Below are 27,810 nucleotides of genomic sequence, written 5' to 3' on the forward strand. Positions count from 1 at the left end.
CTCCTTGGCCTCTGCCCCAGGTGCTAGAGTGGCTCTGGTCACAACAGAGCAACACCCCGGAGGGGCAGAGCATCGCCCCCTGGTGGGCAGAGCATCACCCCTGGTGGGCGTGCCGGGTGGATCCCGGTCGGGCGCATGTGGGAGTCTGTCTGACTGTCTCTCCCCATTTCCAGCTTCAGAAATATTAAAAAAAAAAAAAAAAAGTCAAGTTCTTAAACAGTGACAACTTACAACTGTTAGTATATCAGTTCTTCGTTTTTTTCCCCAGACCATCAGATAATTAGTGCAGATAACTTTTTACTTGGCCACTGGCTTCTCTCAGTAAAAAATTAAAGGCGATCAATACAGAAAACCGTAAGTGAAGTCAACAGCTAAAAAGCCACGCCACCAGATCTCATTGTAATTAGTTTTTTCCAAAGTGGGCTCTGTGAGATGTTAGTAGTAAGTTAGGGGAGCACTGTGATAGAGTTCGTGTTTTTTCACTGCAAGATTTTTCAGAACCTTAACAATGATCATTGACACGGTCCCAGGTGGAGGCATAGCATGTGTTCCCCAAACTTATTTGACCAAATCTTGTCGGAGTACCTTAAAAAGCGTGGGTTCCACCTAAGACACTTAGAGAAGCACTGCTCCTTCCTTTCTAAATTTGCTAAGCCAGTGACTCAAAAGATGGGACCAAATCTATTTCCAGTGAAAATGTTGCTTATTTGCAAATAGCCAAAGCACAGAACAGTCTGACATCCTAAACATATTAACATTTCAACACACTATTAAAGGAGGCTATTCTTGTTACAAACATCACTAGTTTTCAATCTATAATAAGAACACACAAGGCAGTAAGATGTATTAGAAAGTGGTTGTGGCTTCAAGCTTAGAGAATTTCTCTTTGATGACTTGGAGAGGCAGATGAATTAGTGCCAATAGGGCAGGGCTCTGTTCAGTCTGTAGAGCTCCAGTCAGAGCCAACAGTGGTTTGAATACCTAAAAATGAGCTGATACGGGCGTTTGCAGTTAGGCATGCTTATCTGCAATCGGGTACCTTTCAACATAAGAGCTACCTGTATTTCCCAGGCCAAATTATACCAAGGATCTGGAAACGATCTAAACTTCTGACCTCTGATCCCAGCACTGAGAAAGAGGAGAAAGAAAATTAAAGAATTGCCAAGCCATTGCAGCCGCCGGAAAGAAAGTTGGAGAAGGAACTGGTGGTGCAGGGCTAACCTAAAGACAGGTAGTGAGGAAGCACTGAATCACGCGCTACACCATTCCTTACACAGGGATGCCCCAACCAAGTTGTCTTAAGAATCAAGTCTGTGATCAAAACCCAATCTAGTCACTAAAGTGATACTAAGATGAGACGGGGTCAAATGGGTCAAATTGTCAAATACTGTACTTTTTTCCTTCATGGTGGAGACATCAAGTGTGAAGACAATCAAACGTTGCTTTAGTTCCAATGTGAAGTTACATTTGCTTTCTACCCAGAAACTCAGGTTGGCTCTTTAACCACATTGAAATGACATTGCACGGAGAAATAAAGAATATAAAATATGAAAATAAAATTTTTATTAGGAAGAGGAAATTTTATATACAATTAAGTATCGGGTTGATGAAATGTATTACATTAACAACCTTTGCTTAAGGAACAAATACAGATTTAGTAAAGGAAGAAGTTAAAAGCTTAGAACAGGTTTGCATACACAATTTCCAAGAAGGTTTAAGTAACAAGATCTCAATTTGCATAAATCCTACTTATCCGTGAGGGGAAAGTGTATCAGTTCGTGGCTATTTCTGATCATCAGTTCACTCTGGGTCTTGTAGATCTCTTTGATCATGATCCCATCTCTGGTGATCCTGATCTTGTTCTAAAAAGGCTCTCTCCCCCCGTCAGCGGGCACTTGCTGAGAGGTCACATTGCAAGTGGCATTTCTTTGCTCTTTGTGAATTAAACAAATTCCAGTGTGCTCTTACATGAACTCCATGGTTTTAAAAGATAGCTGCTTGAACCAAATCTGAAAGAGCCCTTCCTTTGGGGGAGTGCTTAAGTCACAGGTAAACGTGTAGAGTTTGGACAAGGCACTGGAACCAAAAGATAGGCAGTGAGGCAGCACTGAACCACGCTCTGTGTCATTACTTACACAGGGATGTCCTAACTACCTGTCTTTAGGTGCACAACACCTTTGTAGACAGAGTTTTAGGTCTCATGTAAGCTAACAGAACCTGTAATTCTGAAGCTATCAAGTAAAAATAAATATCTGTATGTGGTACAGAAATTGTCCTCATTTGAAGAGTACTTATTTTGCTTATTTTTATCCCCCCAAACACAAAACATCCAACAAGAACAATTTTATCTATGTTTATTTAATTACAACAAAAGTAGAACACTGAATACCAAATAAAAAAAGATATCCAAAAAAGATGATGAATATGTTTAGAAACAAAAATGGATAATTTAGCTGAAGGAATTACCCAGGTGACATCAAAACACATTTGTAATTTATAATTAGTTATCAGCATAAATTAAATTTAGCAAACGAGTTCCAATTCACTATTAAAAGTTATCAACATATTTTTAAATGTTACATAAAAATTGACATTCATATTATTACATAAAGACCAAACAAAAATCATATAAGAATAATAAATAAATATATCCTGAAATAAAATGCAAATCACACTTGTCATGCCAGATACATACTCCCTTATCTCTCACATGTATTTGTGAGGATTTGGTACTTTGCATGTTCCAAGAAAAAGTGATGATAATATATGTTGATGCAAATTTCCGCCATAAAAATAAACTACTTCATATCTTAAATATTCCTACGATGAAACATCAGGACTCCGGTTTCACTAATAAAAACTTTAGGAAGGCATAAATTGTGTTTGGTTTGACTCTTCAAGACATGGCTGAAAACTCAGCAAAGCATTCTAGGCTTTTTTTTTCTCATACCAAGTGACCCAGAATATATTTTAAAAAAATGTTTATTTTCTGTGCATATTTGTTTTAAAATTATAAGTTCCTGAGCACTTTTTCTTCTTCCTCCTCATCGCTGTCAGTGACATTGACTTGCTGGATGCCAGAGGGAGCTGCTGTAGGGGCTGTTAGGACGTTCTCCAAGACCCCGATGTCCAGCTGGGGCGCGGGGTTGAGGTACTCTTCCCCCCTGTGGCCGTGACTGTTATAGTAAGAGGTCCCGTCCATGCTCTCACAGCTCCGAGAATCTTCACTCTGGGAGCGCTCATCTGGGTAGTCTCTGAAAGGATAGTCTCTATTTAAAGCTGAAAACATAGCTTCATGTTTTTGGTACCTGTCTTCATAATAACCAAGGCACTCTGGCATTGAACTTGGAAAATTTCCATAGCCAAAGGGAGGCCGACTATAAGGGCACGTGCTGTAGCAAAAAGACAAAAAAGGAATTAGATCATAACTTGCCTATGTGTTGTCTTGCATACAGACTAACTGATCAGGTTTAACTGCATCCTCTTTGGGCCTTGGAGAGTTCCCCAGGTAACTTGCTGCTACTGCTCCGTGTGTTCATTTGCTCTTTCACTACTGCTTAGCCCTAACATAAAATATATGGTAAAGTAAGCTGTGACTGTCATACTAGGTGATTATCTATTATCAGTCTTTGGCTTTTTTTTGACAGCCTTGATTTAAAGGAATTGCCTACCAGGGCCTTTCTCTTGTGATGCCTTACACCAGGTTTTGGAAATGCAAGCATACATCGTGCTGTTTTAAAACTGACAGCAAGCACTGCAACAATTGTTCTTATGAATATCTGAAACAAAGCTTATGAAGGAAAAATGTATAATTGAGTTGAAATCAAGAGCTCTTGGGCAAGCCTTGAAACAGAGGATAAGAACTTAATTTTTAATTGACATTCAATAATAAAGTCTATTAAGAACCATTAATACAAGAAATATTTAAAACTGATATATATATATATATTATATATATATATATATATTTTTTGTATTTTTCTGAAGCTGGAAACGGGGAGGCAGTCAGACAGACTCCCGCATGCGCCCAACCGGGATCCACCCAGCACGTCCACCAGGGGGCGATGCTCTGCCCATCCGGGGCGTCGCTCTGTTGCGACCAGAGCCACTCTAGCGCCTGGGAGCCAAGGAGCCATCCCCAGCGCCCGGGCCATCTTTGCTCCAATGGAGCCTCAGCTGCGGGAGGGGAAGAGAGAGACAGAGAGGAAGGAGAGGGGAAGGGGTGGAGAAGCAGATGGGTGCCTCTCCTGTGTGCCCTGGCCAGGAATCAAACCCAGGACTTCCGCACGGCAGGCCGACGCTCTACCACTGAGCCAACCGGCCAGGGCCTAAAACTGATATTAATCTGTGGTTTTAAAGATTTTTTTTCCCCAAAAAATTTTTTGGAGGTCAGAAATGTGAAGAATTGAAAAGATTATTTTGATGATTTTTAAAAGACAAACTGATGATTCTCTTAAAAATTCAAATTTAAAATTTCTGCCATTCAAATCCATTCCTCAAAAAAATTTTTACTTTAAAGTATTTATCTTCTCTTTCAAAGGCATAGAATAAGAATCATAGAAGAGGTATACAAGAAAGTCCAAGACTTTCCTGGGCTCATCGTCTCCATCTAGTGACAGATAAGGTCAACATAATGATCACTTTCATTAGCAAAACAAGATGGGTGGTGTTTCATGCTCCCACATTAAAATAAAAGTCAACTTTGTTTCCTTCCCTTTAAACACATAGGTATGATCAGCATACTAAACTATCATCTCAAACTCTTTGAAAATATGGTTATATTCAGTGGTTTGGTGTCTCACACCCAAATCTCCAAGTGCTAGGGACCTTGCTTATGTTAAATATTACAAATATCAAGCAATGCTTCTAAAATGTTTCAGGTTTCCATTCCTACTACCACACCCTCATTTGGACATTTTTAATTTAATAGTTGTGTCCTGAACAACTGTGCTTCCAGCGACTAGGACTTTGCTCGGGTAAACATTCTACCTCCAGGTCTCGCCATCCATTGAATCCCACAGATCCTTCAAGGGAGTGCTCGGAGCTACCTCCTCCACCAAGCAGTCACATCAGCTAGAAACAATTCAACCATCCTTTTATCTGGATTGAATGCAGGCAAGATACTAATGTAAGGCTTGGTGGAAATTTTGTTTAAAAAGGTCTAAAGCATTGACCTGGAAATGCAGAAGTCGCTGGTTCGAAACCCTGGGCTTGCCTGGTCAAGGCACATATGGGAGTTGATGCTTCCAGCTCCTTCCCCCTTCTCTCTCTCTGTTTCTCTCCCTCTCTCTCTCCTCTCTAAAAATGAATAAATAAAATTAAAAAAATATATCTATAAAAAAGAAGCATCAATTTTAAAAGGCCTGACCTGTGGTGGCGCAGTGGGATAAAGCGTCGACCTGGAACACTGAGGTTGCCGGTTCAAAACCCTGGGCTTGCCTGGTCAAGACACATATGGGAGTTGATGCTTCCTGCTCCTCCCACTTCTCTCTCTCTCTCTCTCTCTCTCTTTCTCTCTATCCCCTCTCTCTAAAAATCAATAAATAAAAATAAATAAAATATTAAAATAAATAAATAAATAAAAATAAATTTAAAAAGTCTAAAATCTAGGAATATACCAGGCATGTGCTAAAGTCTAAAATGTAAACATTACATGGTTGTATTGGTGTGTTAAATAAAAGTCAGTGTTATATATTCAGAGAACAAAAACAAACAAAAAAATCATTTAAGACGAAGGTGATCCTAGATGGTTATATGGATGCAAGTGATTAACTGTAGAAGCATCATGGGGTAGTGGCAAAGGCATCAACTAGAATTATCAGAATAATAATATTAGCGAGCATGTAATAAGTATTTACTGTTTTCTGGGCAGTGATCAAGGAGTATATATGTTATCTTAAATATTCCTTAGAACCACTCACTCTATGTGATAGATACTATAATATCTCCACTTTACAGATGAGGAAACAGAGCCTTAATGAGATTAAGCAACTTACTCAAAGTCATATAATTAGTAAGTAGTAGAACAGAATCAGGCAGTTGGACACCAGAACTTGTTCTCCTAACCATCATGGCACATGGGCACTAGTTCTAGCTGTATCGCTTACAAACATGGTAATCTTAAATTATCCAAACCTTAGGCCCTCCTTACATAAAACAGAGATAATATTGCCTGTTCTGCCAACTTAAAAGGTCTGCCATAAGGAATTTGGGAGAAGATATATATTGAGTTCTTTGGAACTAGAAACACTTTCTATGTATGATTATACTGAAAGGTAGTCTTATAAGAAGTTACATTTAATAATGTATTGGTAAATACACACATACATATACATTTTGCTTTTATTTCAAAATAAGAAAGAATGTAAAGGTAAAACAAAATCTAATGTAAATGGTTACTTATAGAAGGAGAGAGAAAGAAGAGGAAAGGAGACAGGAAGGGAAGCTATACGTCTCAAAATGTACCTTGTATTATGGTTTAAAAGGCAAATCTAAAAATTCTGACTTTGAAACCATATAAATATTTTTCATAATTTTAAACAAATTTAATTTTAAAAAAGTAATCTCTAAAACCTGAAAGCAAATAAACCCAAGTTTATATCAAATTATAGGTGCCTTCAATATACAGAGAAAAAATATTTCAATATAATTTAAGTCTGATATTTTTATTGTACCTTCCTATAAGATATAACCTATGAAGAAAAAGAATCACAAATGTTTCTTAGAATGCATTCAGTAATTTTCATGTGATATCACTGCTTTGATACTATTGATATTATTTTGAAATTATACTCTCTTCATGTGTATGTGTGTATGTATATCAGAAAGAAATATGTTTGGTAGGATAAAGCAAACAAGTATTAATGTTATTATCATCAGGGGTCAAGATTTTTAGGGGGAAAAGATACTAGGCACATAAAATCAAAGCACTTTATTTGAAACTATACAATATTACATTTATTTGGGAAATATTAATATAAACTCAAAATTTCTCACAAAAACACGTATTCTCTCTGAAAAGGCCTAGATTCCCTATTAATTCAGTTAGCAATAAGCATCCCTCTTGCCTAAATTTATATTTCTAAATATCACTTTCAGTGAAAGAAACTTGGGTATCTAGGTTAAAATGGCATATTCCATATCTGTTATAAATAAGGTACACGATGAGTCTGGGGCATGTTATGCCAGAGAGCAAAGAAGCTATCAAATCAAAGATGAAAGACACAGGAGCGAAGCTGTAGCCACTGATAAAAAGGGGAAATTTTGAGCATCAAAAGATACAATAAGTAATGACTGCAAGGTATTAAAACATACCAAATCGATGAAAATCCAGTTGTTCATAATGACATTCCCCAAACAAAACAAGATTCATTGATATGTGGAAAGAATCAAGAGTTTATCCTGCCTTTCTATATTTCAGAGTAATCAAATGGTTGATGAGGGAAAGTTTTTCTTCATGAAAGAATTTCAGCTAATGAAGGAAGGAATATCAAATCAGAAAATCACCATTTTGCAATCTCATGGGACTAGGTAACAATCATCATAGCTACTAAAATAAACACTGGTATTTCTCAACCTCAGGTGACCATGAAAACTATATGAGGAAACTTTGCTGCCCAGGTTCTATTCCTCAAAGATTCTTTTTGATCTGAGATCGTCACGTGATACTACTGTACAGAAGAGAAGTGAGAAGCACTGCTTTAGTTGGGGAAACTTATGATCAGATTGATAATACCTCAACCTACAGATCATTTGAACATCACTAATAAAAAAGATTTTAGTGGGCCCTGGCCAGTTGGCTCAGCGGTACAGCGTCGGCCTGGCGTGCGGGGGACCCGGGTTCGATTCCCGGCCAGGGCACATAGAAGAAGCGCCCATTTGCTTCTCCACCCCCCCCCTCCTTCCTCTCTGTCTCTCTCTTCTCCTCCCGCAGCCAAGGCTCCATTGGAGCAAAGATGGCCTGGGCGCTGGGGATGGCTCCTTGGCCTCTGCCCCAGGCGCTAGAGTGGCTCTGGTCGCGGCAGAGCGAAGCCCCGGAGGAGCAGAGCATCGCCCCCTGGTGGGCAGAGCGTCGCCCCTGGTGGGCGTGCCGGGTGGATCCCAGTCGGGCGCATGCGGGAGTTTGACTGTCTCTTCCCATTTCCAGCTTCAGAAAAATACAAAAAAAAAAAAAAAGATTTTAATGTACCTCTTGATGTGATACAATACAAAATACAAAGCACAGCCTATAAGGTATCATTGCAAAAGAAAAAAATGAACCTGAAGCTAATACAGTTACAAGATCTATCTTTATAGGAAAAATGGCTGATAAACATGTTAAACAATTTCCAAGGATATAATAATCCAAATCCAGGATGTGAATAATTTCTTGTTTTTTTAATAAATATATGGTATTTTTTAAAAAGGTAAATACTATTGTAGCATAAAAGAGGCTTAAGAGACAATCACAACTAATGTGTATTCCTTGCTTGGATCTTGTTTTCAACAAACCAGTTGTGAGAAGACAAAGGGGCAAACTAAAAAATAAGGAATTATTAATTTTTTAGGTACAAAAATAGTAGGAGGTCATTTTTTCAAGTCCTTAACTAGTAAATACACATACTGATGTATGTACAGGTGAAATTATATAACATCTGTAATTCACTTTAATATACTTAAGACACTTTACCCCCAAAGATAGGGGAAATAAATAATTGAAGAATAGCTAAAATGTTGACAACTGTTGAAGCTGGGTGATGGGTACATGGAGATTATTCTATCTGCTTTGCATATGAAAACTTGTATAAAAAATGGTAAATAAAGGCAAAAAAATTATTCATGGCTTCTCTTAGTAATATGCATGTAAGCTTCCTCCATGTCTTTTCATGGCTTGATCATTTTTTTTTAGCAATGAATAATTGTCCATTGTTTAGATGTTCACAGCTTATCTACTTACTTTATGAATAAAGCTGCTATAAACATACGCAGGTTTGGGGGTAACATAAGTTTCCAATTTATTTGGATAAATACCAAGAAGTGTAATTGCTGGATCATATGTAAGATTATTTTTAATTTTGTAAAAAACCAACAAACTATCTTTCAAAGTGGTCATACCATTGGGAATTCCTTTGTTCCACATCCTCATCAACATTTAAGTATTGTCAGTGTTTTGAATATTGGCAATTTTGATTTAGGTGTAGTAATATCTCATTGTTGTTTAAATTTACAATTCTGCCCTGGCTGGATTGCTCAGTCAGTTGGAGCATTGTCCTGATACAAGGTTGCAATTCAATCCCTGGTCAGGGCACATGCAAGAATCAACCAATGAATGCATAAGTAAGTGGAACAACAAATTGATGTTTATCTCTCTCTCTCTCTTGTTCCCCTTCTCTTTCTCTAAAATCAATAAAAATTTTAAAAATAAATTTGCAGTTCTCTAATGATACATGATATGGAGCATCTTTTCATATGCTTGATTTCCATTTGTATATTTTCTTTGGGGAGGTATCCATTCTGGTCTTTTGTCCATTTTTAATCTGATTGTTTTAAGAGTTCCTTGTATATTTTGGATAACAGTCCAAATATATAACTATATTTGGATAACAGATATTATCCATTCTCTTGATATCACATTATTTGATACTATAGTTTTGTAGTAAGTTTGAAATCAGAAATTGTGAGTCCTTCAGTTTTATTCTCCTTTTTCAAGATTGTTTTAACTACTGTGGGTCACTTACAATTCCATATGCATTTTAGGATCAACTTTTCCATTTCTTCCAAAAAGCCATTGGGATTTTAAGATAGAGTGCATTGATTCTACAAATCTCTTTGGGAAGTATTGCCATTGTAAGTAACAATAGCAAGTCTTCCAATGCATGAATGTGGACACTTTTCCATTTATTTAGGTTTTCTTTAATTTCATTCAGCAATGTTTTGTAGTTTTCAGTTTACAAGTCTTTCACTTCCTTGGTTAGATTTATTCCTAAGTATTTTATTCTATTTGGTGCTATTGCAAATAAAATTGTTTTCTTAATATCCTTCAAATGTTTTTCTTGTTGCTAGTATATGAATATACAAGTGGTTATCCTTGTCTTGTTCTCAATCCAAGGGAGAGAAGCTTTGCTCCTTCATCACTGAGTATGATTTAAGTGTGGGCTTTTTGATAAATATCCTTTATCATGTTGAGGAAGTTCCTTTCTATTTCTAGTTTGCTGAATAAGTTTGAAATCAGGAATTGTTTTTTTTATTATGAAAAGGTGTTGGATTTTATCAGATGTTTTTTTCTGCATCAATTGAAATGATCAGGTGGTTTTATCCCTTCATTCTATTAATGAAATCTATTATGCTGATTTTCAGATGTAGAACCACACATACTTTCCTGAAGTAAATCCCACTTGTTCTTGATTTTTAATCCTTTCACTATACTGCTAGATTCAGGGTGTTAATATTTTGCTGAATATATTTTAATCTATATTCATAAGATATATTGGTCTGTAGTTTTCTTTCTTGATATCTTTTTGCTTTGGTAACAGTAATGTTGGCCTTAGAAGTGTTCTCTCTTACACTTGTTAAGAGTTTGAGAAGAATGATGTCAATTCCTCTTTAAATGTTTGGTACAATTCACCAGTGTAACTATCTAGTCCAGGACTTTTCTCTGTTGAGAAGTTGTTTTTTATTATTACTTTAATCTCTTGATACAGGTCTGTCCAGATTTTTTGTTTCTTCTTAAGTCAGTTTTGGTAATTTATGTATTTGTCCATTTCATCTAGGTTACCTAACTTGTTGGTGTATGATTACTCATAGTTTTCTTCTATAATCATTTTTATTTCTGTAAGGTCAAAAGTAATGTAACCAAATTCATATCTGATTTTCATAATTTATGTCTTCTTTCCTTTTTTCCTAGTCTAGCTAAAGATATTGTCAATATTGTTGATCTTGTTGGTTTCAAAAAACCAACTTTTGTTGACTTTTTGCTATTTCTCTATTGTTTTTTTATCCTTTATTTCATTTATCGCTAATCATTTCTTTCCTTCTGCTAGCTTTGGGTTTTCTTTGTTCTTCTTTCAGTTCCTTAAGGTGTTAAGTTAGGTTGTTGATTTGAGAACTTTCTTTTTAAATATAGGTCATTGCAGCCATAAACTTCTCATTAGCATTGCTTTCACTATAAAATCCCTTAAGTTTTTATATGTTGTATTTTCATTTTCATTTTCTAATTTTCTTTGTGGTGTCTTATTTGACCATTGGTTATTTAAGTTCCATATATTTGTGAATTTTTCAGTTTTCTTTCTGTTACTGATTACTAGTCTCATCCCATTATAATTAGCAAAGAAACTTTGTATGATTTCAATCTTTAAAAATTTTTGAGACTTATTGTGTGGTGTATCCTACAGAATATATGCACTTGAGAAGAATCTATATTTTGTTGTTGGATGGAATATTATATATATATATATATATATAAATCTAGTTGGTTTATAGCATTGTACCATCTTCTATTTTTTTACTGATCTTCATTCATTTTTGGATGAATGGTTTTCTATCCACTATTGAAAAGTAAATGTTCACAGATAACATTGAAAAGCTGGAATAAGACAAGGATACCTACTTTTGCCACTTTTATTTGCCATAGTATTAGAAGTATTAGCAAGAGAAATTAGGCAAGTAAAAGAAAAGATATCCAAACTAGAAAGGAAGAAGTAAAACTTTCTATTAGTAGATGACATTTTATGTATAGAAAATTCTAAAGACTCTACCAAAACACTGTTAGAACTAACAATGAATTTAATAAATTTGCAAGATACAAAATCAAATATAAAACCCAGCTGTGTTCTATACACTAAAACAGACTATCCAAAAAATTAAGAAAACAATTCCATTTACAATTGTATCAAACAATATAAAACACCTAAGAATAAATTTAACCAAAGTGAAAGACCTATACAATGAAGACTGTAAGACACTAATGAAAGAAATGGAAGAAACACAAGTAAATGGAAAAATATTCCATGTTAATAGATTGGAGAAAATATATTGTTAAAATGTCCACACTACCAAAGCAATTTACAGGTTCAATGCAATGATTAACAAAGTCCCAATGGCATTTTTTGAGAGAAATATGTAGAAGAAACCATCTTAAAATTTGTATGGAATCACAAAGAACCCCAGAGAGCCAGAGAAATCTTGAGAAAGAAGAGCAAATCTGGAAGCATTTACACTTTCTCCCAATCTGACCTCTTAGTTATACCTCCTTCCAGTCCTGGGCTAAGTAAGGACTTGAAAATAAGCAATCCCATTATGAACTAAAGCAACATTATATATAACTCAAAAGTTCTTTCCTTGAGGTACTGGTATACTTAAGTAGAGAGTAGTTTTATAAGTAAAAATAGAAGACTGGTGTTAGAAACATAACACTCCAATCTCAACAGAAACTATCTCTGTCTATACACTTAATAGCAACTACAAAGTAAAGGTTAATACCATTTTATTAGAATGTTTATAAGGGAGTTAAATTCTATCACTCCAAAATGAAAAGTGACAAATTTGTTTCCCCTAGATACTTCCCGATGATAATAGACTCCTTGGCTGGTAATTTATATGCGACTTTTTTTTGGTTAAAAAGGGAGCTGGAGCGTCGGCCTAGCGTGCGGAGGACCCGGGTTCGATTCCCGGCCAGGGCACACAGGAGAAGCACCCATTTGCTTCTCCACCCCTCCGCCGCGCTTTCCTCTCTGTCTCTCTCTTCCCCTCCCGCAGCCAAGGCTCCATTGGAGCAAAGATGGCCCGGGCGCTGGGGATGGCTCTGTGGCCTCTGCCTCAGGCGCTAGAGTGGCTCTGGTCGCAATATGGCGACGCCCAGGATGGGCAGAGCATCGCCCCCTGGTGGGCAGAGCGTTGCCCCTGGTGGGCGTGCCGGGTGGATCCCGGTCGGGCGCATGCGGGAGTCTGTCTGACTGTCTCTCCCTGTTTCCAGCTTCAGAAAAATGAAAAAAGAAAAAAAAAAAAAAAAAAGGGAGCTGGGAGGGAGTATAACTTTGGACAAGTCATCTAAATTCAGATCAAGTGCTCTCCTATATACTCTTGCTATTCAAAGTACGGTCCACAAACCAGCAGAATTGGCATCACCTGGGAGCTCATCAGAAATGCAAAGTATCATACATAGATAAAAGTGAAGTGGTTACCAGGGCGAGTGTGGGGAGGAAATAAAGAGGGACAAATACATGGTGATGGGCACACAACACAGTCAACAGTTCAAATGCTATAGAGATGTTCACCTAAAACCTATGTACTCTTATTGATCAATGTTACCCCATTAAATTTAATTTCTAAATTAAAAAAAAAGAGGAAATATGGGTACAGATAGGTATAGAAAGAAGACCATGTAAGGATGCAGGGAGATGGCAATAATCTGCGAGCCAAGGTAAGAAGAAACCAAGCCTGACAACACCTGATCTTGGACTTCTAGACTCCAAAACTGTGAGAAAATAAACTTCTGCTGTTTAAGCCACCAGCCTGTGATTGTGTTACAGCAGCTCCGGCACACTAATATACAACCCAAGTCTCTAGAGTATATATAGTATTTATAGCATATATGGTATTTTCTCTCAAGAATACATGAAACGTTTATAGGTTGATTATTCAGGCAACATTTTGATCTAGTTTCCCTTGTATTTTCAATATCTAATAGTTTTAAATACAGGGTTGGGAAAAAGTAGGTTTAACAAAAAAAAAGAAATGCAGAACATCATGCTGGCCAGGTAGCTCAGATGGTTAAAGCATTGTCCTGATATGCCACGTTATAGGTTTGATTCCCGGTCAGAGCACATACAAGAGTCAACCAATGAGTTGAGTGCATAGATATGTGGAATAACAAATTGGTGTTTCTCTATCTCTCTTGCCCTTCCTCTCTCTCTAAAATCAATCAATAAATTAAAAAAAATTTTTTTAACGAGGAATCTCAGGCCTACTATACCCTAGCAAAAGACACTATTATCCACCTACTGAGTCAGAATCTGCTTTTTAACAAGATCACATGTGATTCATATGCAATTAAAAGTTTGAGAATCATAGCTTTATACAATAAGGGGGGTTGACTAAATGATCTTAAGGTCCCTTGTAACCAATTTCTTGTGAAAAATCAGATCCGACAACATGGGAGCTCATACTTCGTGTAGCAATAGTTGGCTGGAACTGAAAGCAGCTGGCCCGTCAGATGGGGTGAGTGCTCTCTCTGGCTCCCCCAGTCTTCATCTAGCCCCTTCATGTACTTATGTTAACTGCTTGGCCCCTGGTTGACCTCTAATTTAAATAAGATTCCAAGCAGAATTGAGGAAGTCCCTTTTATAGTAAAAAAAAGAGAGAGAGAGAGAGAGAGAGAGATGTCTTCAGAGGTAAAAATTCATTAAATGTATGTATTTTTTTTACCCATTTATTTTTATTTTATTTCATTGATTTTGAGAGAGATAGAAAGAGACAGACAGACAGACAGGAAGGGAGAGAGATAAGAAGCATCAACTCATAGTTGTATCACTTCAGTTGTTCATTGATTGCTTTCTCATATGTGCCTTGACTGGGGGAGCTCCAGCTGAGCCAGTGACCCCTTGCTCAAGCCAGCGACCTTGGACTCAAGCCAGCGACCTTGGGTTCAAGCTAGCAATCTTTGGGCTCAAGCCAGTGACCATGGGACCATGAATATGATCCCATGCTCAAGCCGACAATCCCTTGCTCCAGCTGGTGAGCCTGAACTCAAGCTGAATGAGCCTGTGCTCAAGCCAGTAACCTTGGGGTTTTGAACCCAGGACCTCAGTGACCCAGGTCGATGCTCTATCCACTGCACCACCACAGGTCAGGCAAGATGTATGTATCTTTAGGTGAAAGGAAATCAAACGTTCATTTACCTTGATGGGAAGTAGTGAGGTCCAGGTAGGAAGTAAGGATGATGAAAGGAGAATCGTGGTGGCGTCCCAAATAGTGTGGCTGGATGGCCCAGGGGAGAGGGCTGGTAGACATGCGAGTGTGGAAGAGGAGGAGCCTGAGGGATCGGAGCACTTCTGGGACAAGTGGAAACACTGGAATACTCCTTGGGAGTCTGGATGGGCGAGGTTGCAAATCTGGCCTGGGCAGTACTTGCACTAGTTGGAATCCTGTTGGCGCTCTCCGGAGAGACGGGTGTGGGTCTCTTTATAGAGTGATTGGCTCCAGAATGCAGCCGATGACTGTCTGTTTGGGAGGCCCCAGCAAAGTGTTCAGGTGGGAGTGCCGGGCGGAGGGGCAGACTTGGAGCTTGGACGGCTACCTGGGAAGTATTGGAGACGGTGGGCTGAAAAAGTGTGATGGGGCTTAGGCGCTGGACTGAAGGCGTGGGCAGCTGGACGGCAGGTGGGGCTTCACCTTCAGAAATAAGAATAGCACAGGTCAGGCACTAATTGAGTCACTCCATGTTTATGTTTTTTCAGTTGAATTTGATAAACTGTGCAACCAGAAGCCCTCAGTAACCGCCTTACCGAACAGCATCACTATATTCATCCACTCTGTTTATTTCCTTTATAGTATTTTGAACAAGTAGAAGTCATCTTGTTTGCTCATTTTGTATTTTTCGGTTCCTCTTTGTCACCTAGATTCTAAGTGCCATGAAAGGAGAGACCTTTTCTGTTTTGTTCACTGATGTTATCTCTGGGGCTTTAAATTCTGCTTGACCCTGAAGAGGTGCTCAATAATTTTTTCATGAATAAATGAATAAAATTATTGAGCAATAGAATATAAGACAAATACACAAAATGCTGGTTTGTATGTATAAATGTTTCTAAAAGGAATGATATGAAACTACTGACAGTGGTCACTTGTAAGGAGTGGTCATCTGAGAGAGGAGGCAGGGCAGTGGACCAGAGGGAAAAGCTAGATTTTCATTTTATGCCTGTCAGTACTGTTTGAATTTTCTATTATCTAAATGTACTAATTCTATTTTTAATATTAATAGAGGTTTCAGTGTAGTGGCATGAGTCCCTTTTATTTTGTATACTTTTGTATACTAAACTAAATTATAAGTAATATTTAATTTTTTAATTGAAAAAAACAATTCATAAAATTGTTTCACTTTAATGCATTCAATGTGAATACAGAAGGAAATTCCCGAGCGAGAACAGGACATGCCACAGGTCTATTTGTGACAGATATGAAATGAATATTATTGCAGCAGGGCATGACGGATATGGCAGAATTTTTAAAGACAGGTAAAACAACTCTGTATTTGAACTCTCAGTTCCTAAAGAAGCAAGACTATAAATTATCCAAACGACACACGTAACCTAAACTTAACTAATCTTTTCCAAAGAAATATATAGAAAAACCAAAGCAATAGAGCCATGATCTAGTTTACTCTAATGCAGTTAGGTTTCTGCTAATATAGAAGGTATAGTCCAAGAACAGACTCAACAGAAATGTCTTGTCAGAGGCTCAAAGCAATGTGGATCACCTCTCAGTTTTGTCCAGATAAGAACTTTCCTTCCTTCCTTCTCTCCCGACAAGGCATATAACACCCAACTAGAACCTGGAGGTAGGAAATTAAGGGATATATCCATCTGTCTCAAGATAGCCTATGACCTAGTGAAGTATGTAGAGGCCACATAGGACCAAGGCATAAATGAAGTTGTCCTTATTCTCAGTTGATGAGGTCACATGGGTACAGGCCTTAGTCAGACTTTTCCTGATTAATCAAGACTAAAGTAATTCTGCCTTTCTTTGTTCCCTCTATTCCTCATAAGATCTATTCCTTATTAGAAAATATTATAAATCTTTATTATTACTTACAGATCTCTCACCTCAACCACAATCATGAAACTAGGAGCTTGAGAGAAGAACCTGTTTTATTCCCGTTTATATTCCCATTGTCTAGCACAGAACCTGTTTATGCTAGACAGGTATGGCTTGATGAAAGAAAGAACTAGCAAGGAAGCCTGTAGTTGACAGCACTTCTACCATCGATCTGGTGGTATAAGGAGATCTAAACCTCTTTTAACAACTATGAAACCAGGATGACATGAAAGTGGTGTTAACTGAATTATCACTGCACTCAAGACATCAGCTCCTGAAAGCTACCTTTGATTCAGATTTCTTTCTGCCTTACTCATTATAAGAAGCTCTTAGTCCTCAGTAAAGTTCAATGGTCTTTTTAGGCAAAAGAAACATAATTGTAGGAGCTGTAGAGATCATTGCCTTTATCTCAGTTACTGAAGGAGGAAAGGACAAATTTTCTAGCTGATAAAAAAAAGTTTTTCCTACCCAAGATATTTCTGTAACAGAAGAGCTACCAATTAGACATGGGGTGTGAAATCATGCATTCATTTAACCTGACAAATATTCACTAAGTAACTAACATGTGATAGGTTCTATTTTGGTCTGCGGTAAAACATTAGATAGTTATATGAAAGTATAATGAAGATGTTCTAAATGTCAAAATTCAGGTTGATAAAACAAAAAAAAATTAAGTTCAGGTTGCTAAGTAGGAGGAGGTTAATGTTTGCAACATCTAGTAATCTTTGATACACCTGTCAGTAAACAGAAAAGACTTGGGGAAAAGGTAGAACTCTAATGTATCAAACTGCAGCTAACGTATGAAAAAGACTAGCCAGTCACTTGTTTTCTCATCTTCTAGCGCAAACTAGATTACATTTCCCACCTCCCTTGCAATTGGGAGTGGCCATGTGACTAAGTGCTACCCAATGGAATCTAAGTAGATGTACACCACCTTTGAGACTGGCCCATAAAAACCTCTCACACATCTGTACACCTAAAACAAACACAATGCCATATGTCAGTTGCACATCAATAAAAAAATAAGTAAAAGCTCTCACTCATGATCCTCTGTGATCTTTTCCTTCTGCAGGTTCGTGTATACTAGCACAGTGGCCTTGGATGCCACATATTAAAGATGGCAGAATCAGAGTAGAAGAAACCTGAGTCCATAAACCACACCTTGGAAGACAGCCATCTACCAACCAGAAATACTCATTTTGGACTTTACATGGATAAAAAATAAACCGTAATTGTGTTTAAACCATTATGTTTTGGTGCTCGTTAAAACAGCTAGCTTTATCTAATCACTACATGAGGCAGAGATGAATTTTAGATCTAGAGTACAGTACGACAAGGACAAAAGAAAAAAGTAAAAATTAATAATTTTTAATAATTCTTGCAACTCTCCTGCTACCCACTCCCAAAGAGGCAGAGTCCATTGCCTGTACTGCGTGGACAAAGGGCACACCAGGCTCTTGTTGCATGACTGGGATGACCAGGGAACAAATGAAGAATGGCAGAAACCAAGGACAGATTAAATTTCTCCACAAGAAAAAGCTGTATGGAGGTTAGTAAGAAGGAGAGGAAGACCACAGTGTGGCTGTGGAGAGAGAAACAGAAGTAGAGAGAGGAGAGGAGAGGAGAGAGATAAACAGAGTAAGAGACAAAGATATAGCGACAAAGATGGGGAATGGAGAATCGGGGAGAATAGTTAGGGAGAGACAAAGGAAATGAGGGACCCCCAGAAGACTTACTATGTATTGAACCATGTGATTCCTTCTTCCCTACCCTCTCAAGAAAACCTAAAATAAAGAGCTACATCACTTTTCAAGGACTTTTCAAGCCATATAATGTGTTCTAAAGGACATACATTCTGCTGGAATGGACTTACAGAAGGGAAAGGACCAGAGTTTTTGGATACAGTATCAGAATGATGGAGGTTTGTTTGGTTAAGTAAGAAGAGGTGGGTAAACCAAAATGGTACCATATGTCTACTCCCAACAAAAGTTAAATAGTAGTAAACATTTTTTAAACTAAAAATTTAGAAAAATGTATGAATTCAAAGAGTGAGAAATGTCACTTGAGTTAAGATGGAATAAAGAAAACCAATCTCAGGCTTGAGAAGTATGTAGAAAAACGTCTCATCAAAAAATTCATATATATGTATAGAGTGACATTTAAAAGCCAAGATAAAATAAATATAGCTTATACCAAAGTTCCAAAGCCTTCAATACAAATTTAAATACTTAATATAAAATAAAAATGCTGGCATAACTGGCAGCAAAGACATTTGATAAAAGAAAGATATCTAAAGAAAATTCAGAAACTACAATAGAAAGAAAAGAGCTCGAGATGTGGCATTAAATGTGAGAGAGAGAGTAAACATAATGCATTGGTCATACAAATAACACCAGACAAGGTAAGTGCTATAGAGTTATCAAAGAAACGTGAAATTAGTAGTATTTGTATCGATCCTTTCTACTACCGTAAACTCTCTGACAGCACAGATTGTAAAAACATTTCTATTTTGTTCCCAGCACAGAATTTGACCCACAATTGGCACTTAATACTAGTGAGGGACAGGTAGGCCGGCATGTAAATGTGGCATTGGAGTTTACTATAGACTAAGAAGATAGCTGAGGTGGAAACATTCACCAAATCACGGAAGAATACTAATTATATTACTGGATTTCAAACAGATTGACTTAATGAGATAAAATGCTCTGGGATGAGCCAGTACAGGACAAATGGTTGCTTATTGGAAAGAAACAGCTTTCGCAGAATACATAGCAAAATGAAATAAGCTTGAGTGAAATCCAAATCATGGATATAGATTACTAGAAAGTACATGAATTGTACATATTTTGTGTATGAAATATTAGGCAGTTATATCACAACATACTTAAATTTAGTATCTTTATTTTTTTTTTACAGAGACAGAGAGAGAGAGTTAGAGAGAGGGATAGAAAGACAGGAACAAAGAGAGATGAGAAGCATCAATCATCAGTTTTTCGCTGCAACACCTTAGTTGTTCATTGATTGTTTTCTCATATGTGCCTTGACCGTGGGCCTTCAGCAGACCGAGTAACCCCTTGCTCAAGCCAGCGACCTTGGGTCCAAGGTCAAATCAGATGAACCTGCGCTCAAACTGGCAACCTTGGGGTCTCAAACCTGGGTCCTCTGCATCCCAGTTCGATGCTCTATCCACTGTGCCACCGCCTGGTCAGGCTAAATTTAATATCTTAAGAAGAAAAGACCAAAACAAAAATCCACTCTGGAGTTATTAGATTTTTGGAAATACAGATATTGGCTAGGAGGAAAAAAGCTGATAGGAATAACTAAAATTAAAACTTTATAAAAAAATGAGGGTCACTTCATTTGATAATGCTAAAAGTCCAGTTTTTGGAAATGGCAACCTTGAGAACTATGACTTGGCAAGCCTATTTTCTATATCTGAAAATCAGGTAAAATCAATACAATATCTTTTTTTTTTTTGTATTTTTCTGAAGCTGGAAACGGGGAGAGACAGTCAGACAGACTCCCGCATGCGCCCGACCGGGATCCACCCGGCATGCCCACCAGGGGCGCCGCTCTGCCCACCAGGGGGCGATGCTCTGCCCCTCCGGGGCGTCGCTCTGCCACAACCAGAGCCACTCTAGCGCCTGGGGCAGAGGCCAAGGAGCCATCCCCAGCGCCTGGGCCATCTTTGTTCCAATGGAGCCTTGGCTGCGGGAGGGGAAGAGAGAGACAGAGAGGAAGGAGGGGGTGGGGGTGGAGAAGCAAATGGGCGCTTCTCCTATGTGTCCTGGCCGGGAATTGAACCCGGGTCCCCCGCACTCCAGGCCGACGCTCTACCGCTGAGCCAACCGGCCAGGGCTCAATACAATATCTTAATGCACAAAGCTAGCTAGAAAAAAAGAGAACAAATTGTCTCTGTAAAAGAGAATTCATATCTCATTAAGTTGATATCTTTCTTCCATGGGAATAAAGCAAACAAGTTTGAGAAACAAATCAGCATGACATTATATTTAGAATATAAAATAAAATTAGTTAAAATTTAAAAAAGGGAAGGGATAAAAATTCACATCTGCAGATGGTAAGATTAAAAGTATGATTCCCTTTGGGATTTGTACTATAATTTTTTCATTTAAGTTTTTTTTTTTTTTTTAAAACAGAGACAGAGAGAGGGGTAGATATGGACAGAGACAGGAACGGAGAGAGATGAGAAGCATCAATTATTAGTTTTTCATTGCGACACCTTAGTTGTTCACTGATTGCTTTCTCATATGTACCTTGACCGCGGGCCTTCAAGCAGACCAAGTAACCCCTTGCTCGAGCCAGCGACCTTGGGTCCAAGCTGGTGAGCTTTGCTCAAACCAGATGAACCTGCGCTCAAGCTGGCAACCTCGGGGTCTCAAACCTGGGTCCTCTGCATCCTAGTCCGACACTCTATCCACTGCAGCACTGCCTGGTCAGGCTCATTTAAGTTTTATAAATGACTTAGAATATAAAATATGCAGTGAATTTTCCAAATATGCAAGTGATACCAACTCCTCTAAGTAAGAGAATGACAGGCTGATGAGAACAAACTAAAGGAATAGATTTCAAAATTGTAGAATTGGGCAGCAAAGTAACAGAAATTTCATCATTGACTATTAAGATATATATCTGGGAAAACAATTCCCAAATTATGCTCACAAGACAATGATCACGTTCATCATTTGAGATCCAAGAAAGGAATCTTTACTGACACTACGTATCACCAATAATAAGGATATTATGAAGAAAAAGCAAACAAAAGATTATTTTACCTTAGATTTAATTACTGTTGTGCATGGCTCTGAAATGCTTCCTATAATTTTGTCTGTCATACTTAAATAGGACATCATGAGTGCAAGAACTGTGCCAACATTAGAAGAAGATCTTCCAGTTTCTATCTATCCCATATCTTTGCTCAGAATTGCATAGAACTAATACAGTCCACCTTTGTTATGCAAGGGAGACTGGTCCCAGGACCCCCACAGATACCAAAACCTGAGGATGCTCAAGCCCCTTATATAAAATGGGGTAGAGCCATGCATACAGCTGGCTCTCCATATCCACGGATCTACAACAGTATTTACTGTTGGTTGAACTGTGCATGCAAACCGGCTGATATGAAGGGCCCACTGTATTTATTGAAAAGAAATCTGCATACAAGTGGACATATGCAGTTCAGACCCATGTTATTCAAAGATCAATGGTATATTGTATAAAACTAATAGCTGCCTCAAATAAGAATACTGGTATCTTCCTGGGAAAACATACAGCATTTAACAGTAAATAAATTAGATGAAAGGTAGAGGTCTTAGAAAAAGAGGTTAAGAGAAGAAACATAGATTACGAAAGCAGAAATCAAACAACATAGCAGAGAAAACAAGGAAAGTGAAGAAAAGCATAATTAAGCCTAGTTGAAATACAGCCTTAGAGGAGATACTGCCAGTCGTGGAGGGTAAAGGTGGCTGACTGGGCTGGGGGAAGGCAGGGATAAAGGAACAGCACTTTCTGCATCTTTCTTTTCAACCTAGACATCCTGTATGTGGCTTTGTGGCTATCATTGCTAAAATGTCATATATAAAAAAAGCTGAAAATGCATGATTCTAATAAGTCAACTGTCAAGATATCTAAATCTCTTAGCAATCTAGAGGTGGCTTTATTACCAGAAGGATCTGAGCAAGTAGCTTTAGGTAGTGAATGTATAAAACTCTGCCTAAGACGTGGTTAAAGTAGGTTATAGATAGCCCTATAACAAGTTGTTAAGGTACTAGATTCTTAACTTTGGGTTCTTAAATGCAACAGATAGATATGTTGTAAAGAACTGATAAAAGAGGAGAAATTTAGGAAAGACAATGTAATGAACCAAATATTTGGTAGAAAATAGATTACTTTCATTGCTTTTCTAGAGCAGCAAAAGAAGAGTGTTCACAGATCAGTCATCATTACTAAATTCCAGGACAGGGGGTCTTGTACACCATCAACAAGACATTGTTTTATGCCAGTCGTAGAAAGATACTCCTATTTCCTATGGAATTACCCCAGTCATTATCTGCCTAATGTATGGCTCATCCTGATTTGCTTAAAAGGTCTTAAGTTTTACACATGGTATATTTGCTACTCTGGCAGACCAAGTTCTTTGATGTCCACTGAAAATTTTCTTTCTCCGATTTAATGTTTTCACTTTCTCTATTTTCCCCCCTTAATATTGTTTTTCTAAATTTTTAAGCTAACAGAAACAAATTTTCAATCTGAAGTAAAATTCTCACACAGCTATTTAAAAATTCATCATCTACAGCCTGACCTGGGGTGGTGCAGTGGATAGAGCACTGACCTGTAATGAAGTTGCAGGTTCGAAACCCCGGGCTTGCCTGGTCAAGGTGCATATGAGAAACAACTACTATGAGTTGATTTTTCATGCTCCTTCTCTCCCATTCTCTCTCTTTCCTTTCTCTAGAATCAATAAATAAAGTCTTTAAAAATTCATAATCTATAATAAAACACAACTCACCAACTGGATGAATGATGGTGTTCTGTAGGCTGGGGATGACCACAGAGTAGGTAGGTGAGCGATAAGGATAAATTGTTGTAGAATTTGTAGAGGTGATATTCTGTGTGGTACCAGAAAATACACTGGAAACACTTAAAGGGAAGCGTTTCCGTTTCCCTGGCCGAGGCTGATAAACCCAACCTATAGAAGAAGATAAACTATTTTTAATTTGAACATACAGGCCCTATTTAGCCTTTCAATGGTTCTTTACATATAGGGTGGTACAAAAGTAGGTTTATAGTTGTTAATATGAAAAATAATACAATAATAAATAATAATACAAGAATAAACTGGCATACTCACAACTATAAGCCTACTTTTGCTCCACCCTGTATTAAAAGTCCATAACACTTTTTAAGTTAAAAAGAAACGAGTTCTTGTCTAAAGTAGCATTTCCAATTCTATGATATTATTTCTGTGCCTTTTAGCATGTATATCCATGCAGCTTCCAACTAGTGGCCAATGTTGAAATCCATTATTCAAAGGAAGGGCAAAATCAAATGTCTTTTATCCAAAGACACACTGACTCAGTAGCGGAATCAATATTAAAGGCACTGAGTTTAAATCTCAAAGCTTTTCCTCTATCTATGAAACAATGCCCCAGTAAGACAGTATTCATTTCCTCCGGTTTCCTTACTTTCTATAAGATACAAATGTCTGTATCTTACACTGAAATGGTTACAATGAGCAATCACTATTTTTATGTCCAGTCTAGGAAGAATCACTCATCTAACCTTGATAGTCTGCAAGTCCACAAACAGCCTAATTTCCTTCCCAAGTCAGAGGAGTGGAGTATGGCAGTTATAGCCATGGTATAACAAGGGGAATCTTTGGTTCCCTATAATCACTGCCTCTGACCTCACTACCCCTACAAGGAACCTTTTGCTCACAACTTCAGAAAAAAATAATTCTTTTATTACCATGCACAGTCATGTTGGGTGCTACCACTCTATATCTATCCAAGTTTAATCTTAATGTCTTTACTGCTGAGGAGGAAATCAGATTTCATTTCAAACTATATCGTGGAGAAGATAAATCTATCAATCAGAAGGCAGGACTATGTTCTGATAACTATTTAATATTAAAATAGAATATGGTGTTAATCTCTGCATTCTCACTGTCCTTAAGTGTGCACTGCATTTTTTTCTATTGCTATAATTTTAAAACTTTGTTTTTTAGTATGTTTACAAAATTATAGCCTAGCACTCTAGAGCTTTTACCTTCATAAGTTTATATCTATATATTCCATCCAAACCACAGTAAAACTGCAGGTTCCCTGGTTTGCATTAGTTAGCAAATACAAGCCCAGATTTCCCTCCACTTGGTACTGTTTAAGGAAACTAATGCCCAAAATCCATTCAATCACTAGTGTAATAGCCATTGTTCTTTCTTGTACACATCTGATTAGAAAAAAGGATTACATATTTTCTCTTTCAATCACAGCCTAACCTAATCTTTACCTAAATAAATTAATTTAAAGAAATTAGAAGCTTTGTTCATTTCATTTGATTACCAGGAAATTCCTCTCTGTGCTTTTCTTTAATCTTTTGCGCTTCATCGTAATAAGGTTTCTTTTGTTCTTCACTAAGTTTGTTCCACTCTAACCCGAGCTGAACACTGATTTCTGCATTGTTGGCTGCTGGGTTAGCTTTGGCTAGAGCTGGCCGGTGGATCCTTGCCCAAACCATGAACGCATTCATAGGTCGCTTCACATGACCATTTCTGTCCTTACTGAAGGGAGTATCTGGTATTCCTACATGACAAAAATTAAGAGACTAAATTAACATGTCACACACACAGTTTTAAAGTAAAACGCACCTCCATTTATACATATTTCCATTTATATTTATATTTATTTTTAAAATATCTGGAAAAAATATACACTTCAATATAGCCAAAGAACTGCCAGTGTTCCAGAACTCGTTACACCTGAATTCAGCATTCTAAACCATAGTTTAGAATGACTCTTCTTTTCCTCAAAACAATAATATCGTTGAAGATACTGTAGAATAATGTTGAAGACAGTCAAGTGCTGGCTATTATATCTTTGAGCTTTATCGATTCTTCTAACAACCATTGACATTTAGTTTATTGCCTATTAAAAATTCTATTAATGGGGACAAGAACTATGACTGATTGATAACTATAATCCTCACACTGCATAGGTGTTCCCAAAAAGTTTAAAGAAACTCATTTACATCCCTCTGTAGTGCCTACTGAATCAAAATATTTATAATACTATATTAGTTGTATTTCATTATGAAGGTGAAGCTCTTGCCTAGATAGGTCATCAATACCAGTCCCATGTCCTGGGAGAAAAATGATAAAAGTGACTTTTTGAGTAACAGATCCAGATGAAATCACAATAAAAGAAGTTGACTAAATTCACATCTCTTCCATAATTCATCGGTAACAACTGTCTATAAACTTTTTACATGTTTCTCTTTCTTTTAGAATTGCTCAATATACAAATTCTTTTAATGCACAAAGGATGAAATAAATACTATAAAGACAGCTTTCTCTTTCCTTTAGAAAACAAAAAAGTTTAAAAACTACTGTAGATAAAAGCAGGAGGATGGAGTGAGGAAAAAGAATCAGTAAAAAGAATAGCAAAAACAAAAAATATAAGTTAATGAAAATATCAAGACGAATGACTTCCCATGACATTCATTGGCATAGTGTTTTATCTGAATTAATCCCTAAAATAAGAATTTCTAACTATATATTTGAATATAATGTATAGAAATAAGGATAGAAATATTTACTTGTAGTTGTTACTACTGTACCTATAGTCTTGCTTTGAAAACAATTTTTCTAGCTTATTTCACAGTATTTTCATTTTCCAAAATTCTCTAAGCCCTTAGCTTCTACAATACATAAATGTTACATTTAATCGTGTACTGTTTTCTCCTAGAAAAATACTGTTCATTTAAAAAAAAAAACTTCGAAATTCAGTAAAACTTTCCTGTTTAATACTATTTTTAAATTAAACTCCATTTTTTTTGATACACGTAAAAATATTGAGCTTCTACAGTGTTTTAAAATGTTATCTGTAGCATATACACTGAGGGCTTTGTATTATCTAGCAAAAATATTTCTATTTTTGTGTGTAAAAATTAGTCATATCTAAATCTCAACCTCACTGGGCCTTAAAATAGTTTTTTAAAAAACTGGTAATCTTGAACGTGTTGGTGTCTTTTACGATGTATATACAAGTCAATCCGAAGTGATACCTGTGCACACCTGGCCCTGAAAAGAAGCAGTTCCATGATTTTACTTTTCTAGTTTTAACTTTTGAACTGCTCACATGTCAGCTATGGGGCAACATAGACGAAATCTGGAAACCAGATTCCCCTGCCGTCTAATACCTGCATCTGAGGGAAGCACCGTGAGCGGGACATCTTTGGTTTCAATTTTTACAGAAGGCTCCAGTAAGGACTGCATTTTAATAGGCACTGGCGTCAAGGGGACCTTGGTCAATCGTATCAGCTCTGAAGGTGGAGGTCCCTGGAATTGGATCTGGGCCCCGGGGGAGACGGTGTGGAGAGTCAAAGGGATCCTGAGGTCTTGCTGGTGTGGCCTAAAGGCGCCGGACGGCTGAGCCAGGATGACGTCCTTGCTGCCATGGACCAGCCCATTAGACGCGGGCTCCCTGTCCTGCATGCGGTCCTCGTGAAGGCTCCCTGGCTCCTCCGTTTTGATCATTCCTCCTCTGATGGCCATCAGGCCTTCGCCTGCTCCTCCTTTCTCCCTGTCTCTCATGCCCTCCTCTGCCTCCAGCTTGCCCTTCTTCGGGTCTCCTCGGCGACTCCCCAGGGTCGATCCAAGGCCTTCCGCCTTGGCCGCCCTGGAGGCCCTCGGGCCCGCCTCGATGGCCTTCCGAGGCCCCACCGAGGTCTCCAAGCCGTGCCCCAGCTCCTGCTTCTCGGCCTTGACCTGCAGCGCCGGGGGCTGCACCGGGTGCAAGTCGGGCCTGCAGGGGGCGCCCTCGTGTGTGGGCGGTGGCGGCAACACCAGGAGCTCCGGCCTCAGCTGCAGCAGCCGCGCCTGCGCAGTCGAAGCGTCTTCGTCCAGGGCCTGAGGTGGTCGCCCTGGCGGCAGCAGCAACACCTGCTCCTGCTTCACCTGTAGCAGCCGCCGTGCGGAGGGCGGTACGCCCGCTGTCGGTGTCTCCCCGTACGGCGAGGCCACGGTCGCAATGGCGGCCGCGCACGGGACTGGGGGCGACGGAGGGACCTCCCTGGCCGCTGCCCGAAAGGATGTGCCCTCGCCCTGCAACTGGGGCGGAGCGGGGCGCAGTGGACGCGGCGGGGTCGCCCGCCGCAGGTGACGTGGCAGAGGCGGCGGCTCAGGCCTGGCTCTCTCCATGGGCACAGGGGGAACGCCCCGGCCTACTCCGGGACCGGATTGTGAGCTCAGCCGTTTGTTGGCGACCTCCCCCTCCTTCTTTCGGTTAAGAA

At 38.3% G+C, this 27,810-nt stretch overlaps 1 protein-coding gene across 2 annotated transcripts; it reads right to left on the reverse strand.

Annotated features, from left to right (window-relative positions):
- Positions 1–3,010: 3,010 nt before the first annotated feature.
- SOX30 (SRY-box transcription factor 30) lies at positions 3,011–27,747 on the reverse strand. 2 transcript variants are annotated; one of them, XM_066343511.1, is made up of 5 exons: positions 26,719–27,747; positions 24,864–25,103; positions 23,312–23,491; positions 14,874–15,366; positions 3,011–3,392 (listed from the first exon to the last, which is right to left on the reverse strand). In XM_066343511.1, the coding sequence occupies exons 1-5, from the start codon at positions 27,716–27,718 to the stop codon at positions 3,011–3,013; spliced, it is 2,295 nt and encodes a 764-aa protein (XP_066199608.1). In that variant the 5' UTR covers positions 27,719–27,747. The 2 variants fall into 2 exon arrangements, with proteins under 2 accessions (XP_066199608.1, XP_066199609.1); XM_066343512.1 differs by lacking the exon at positions 14,874–15,366 and having other exon boundaries at positions 3,274–3,392.
- Between the last annotated feature and the right edge of the window lie 63 nt (positions 27,748–27,810).

Source organism: Saccopteryx leptura, chromosome 6, assembly GCF_036850995.1.
Source record: "Saccopteryx leptura isolate mSacLep1 chromosome 6, mSacLep1_pri_phased_curated, whole genome shotgun sequence".
Lineage (NCBI taxonomy): Eukaryota > Metazoa > Chordata > Mammalia > Chiroptera > Emballonuridae > Saccopteryx > Saccopteryx leptura.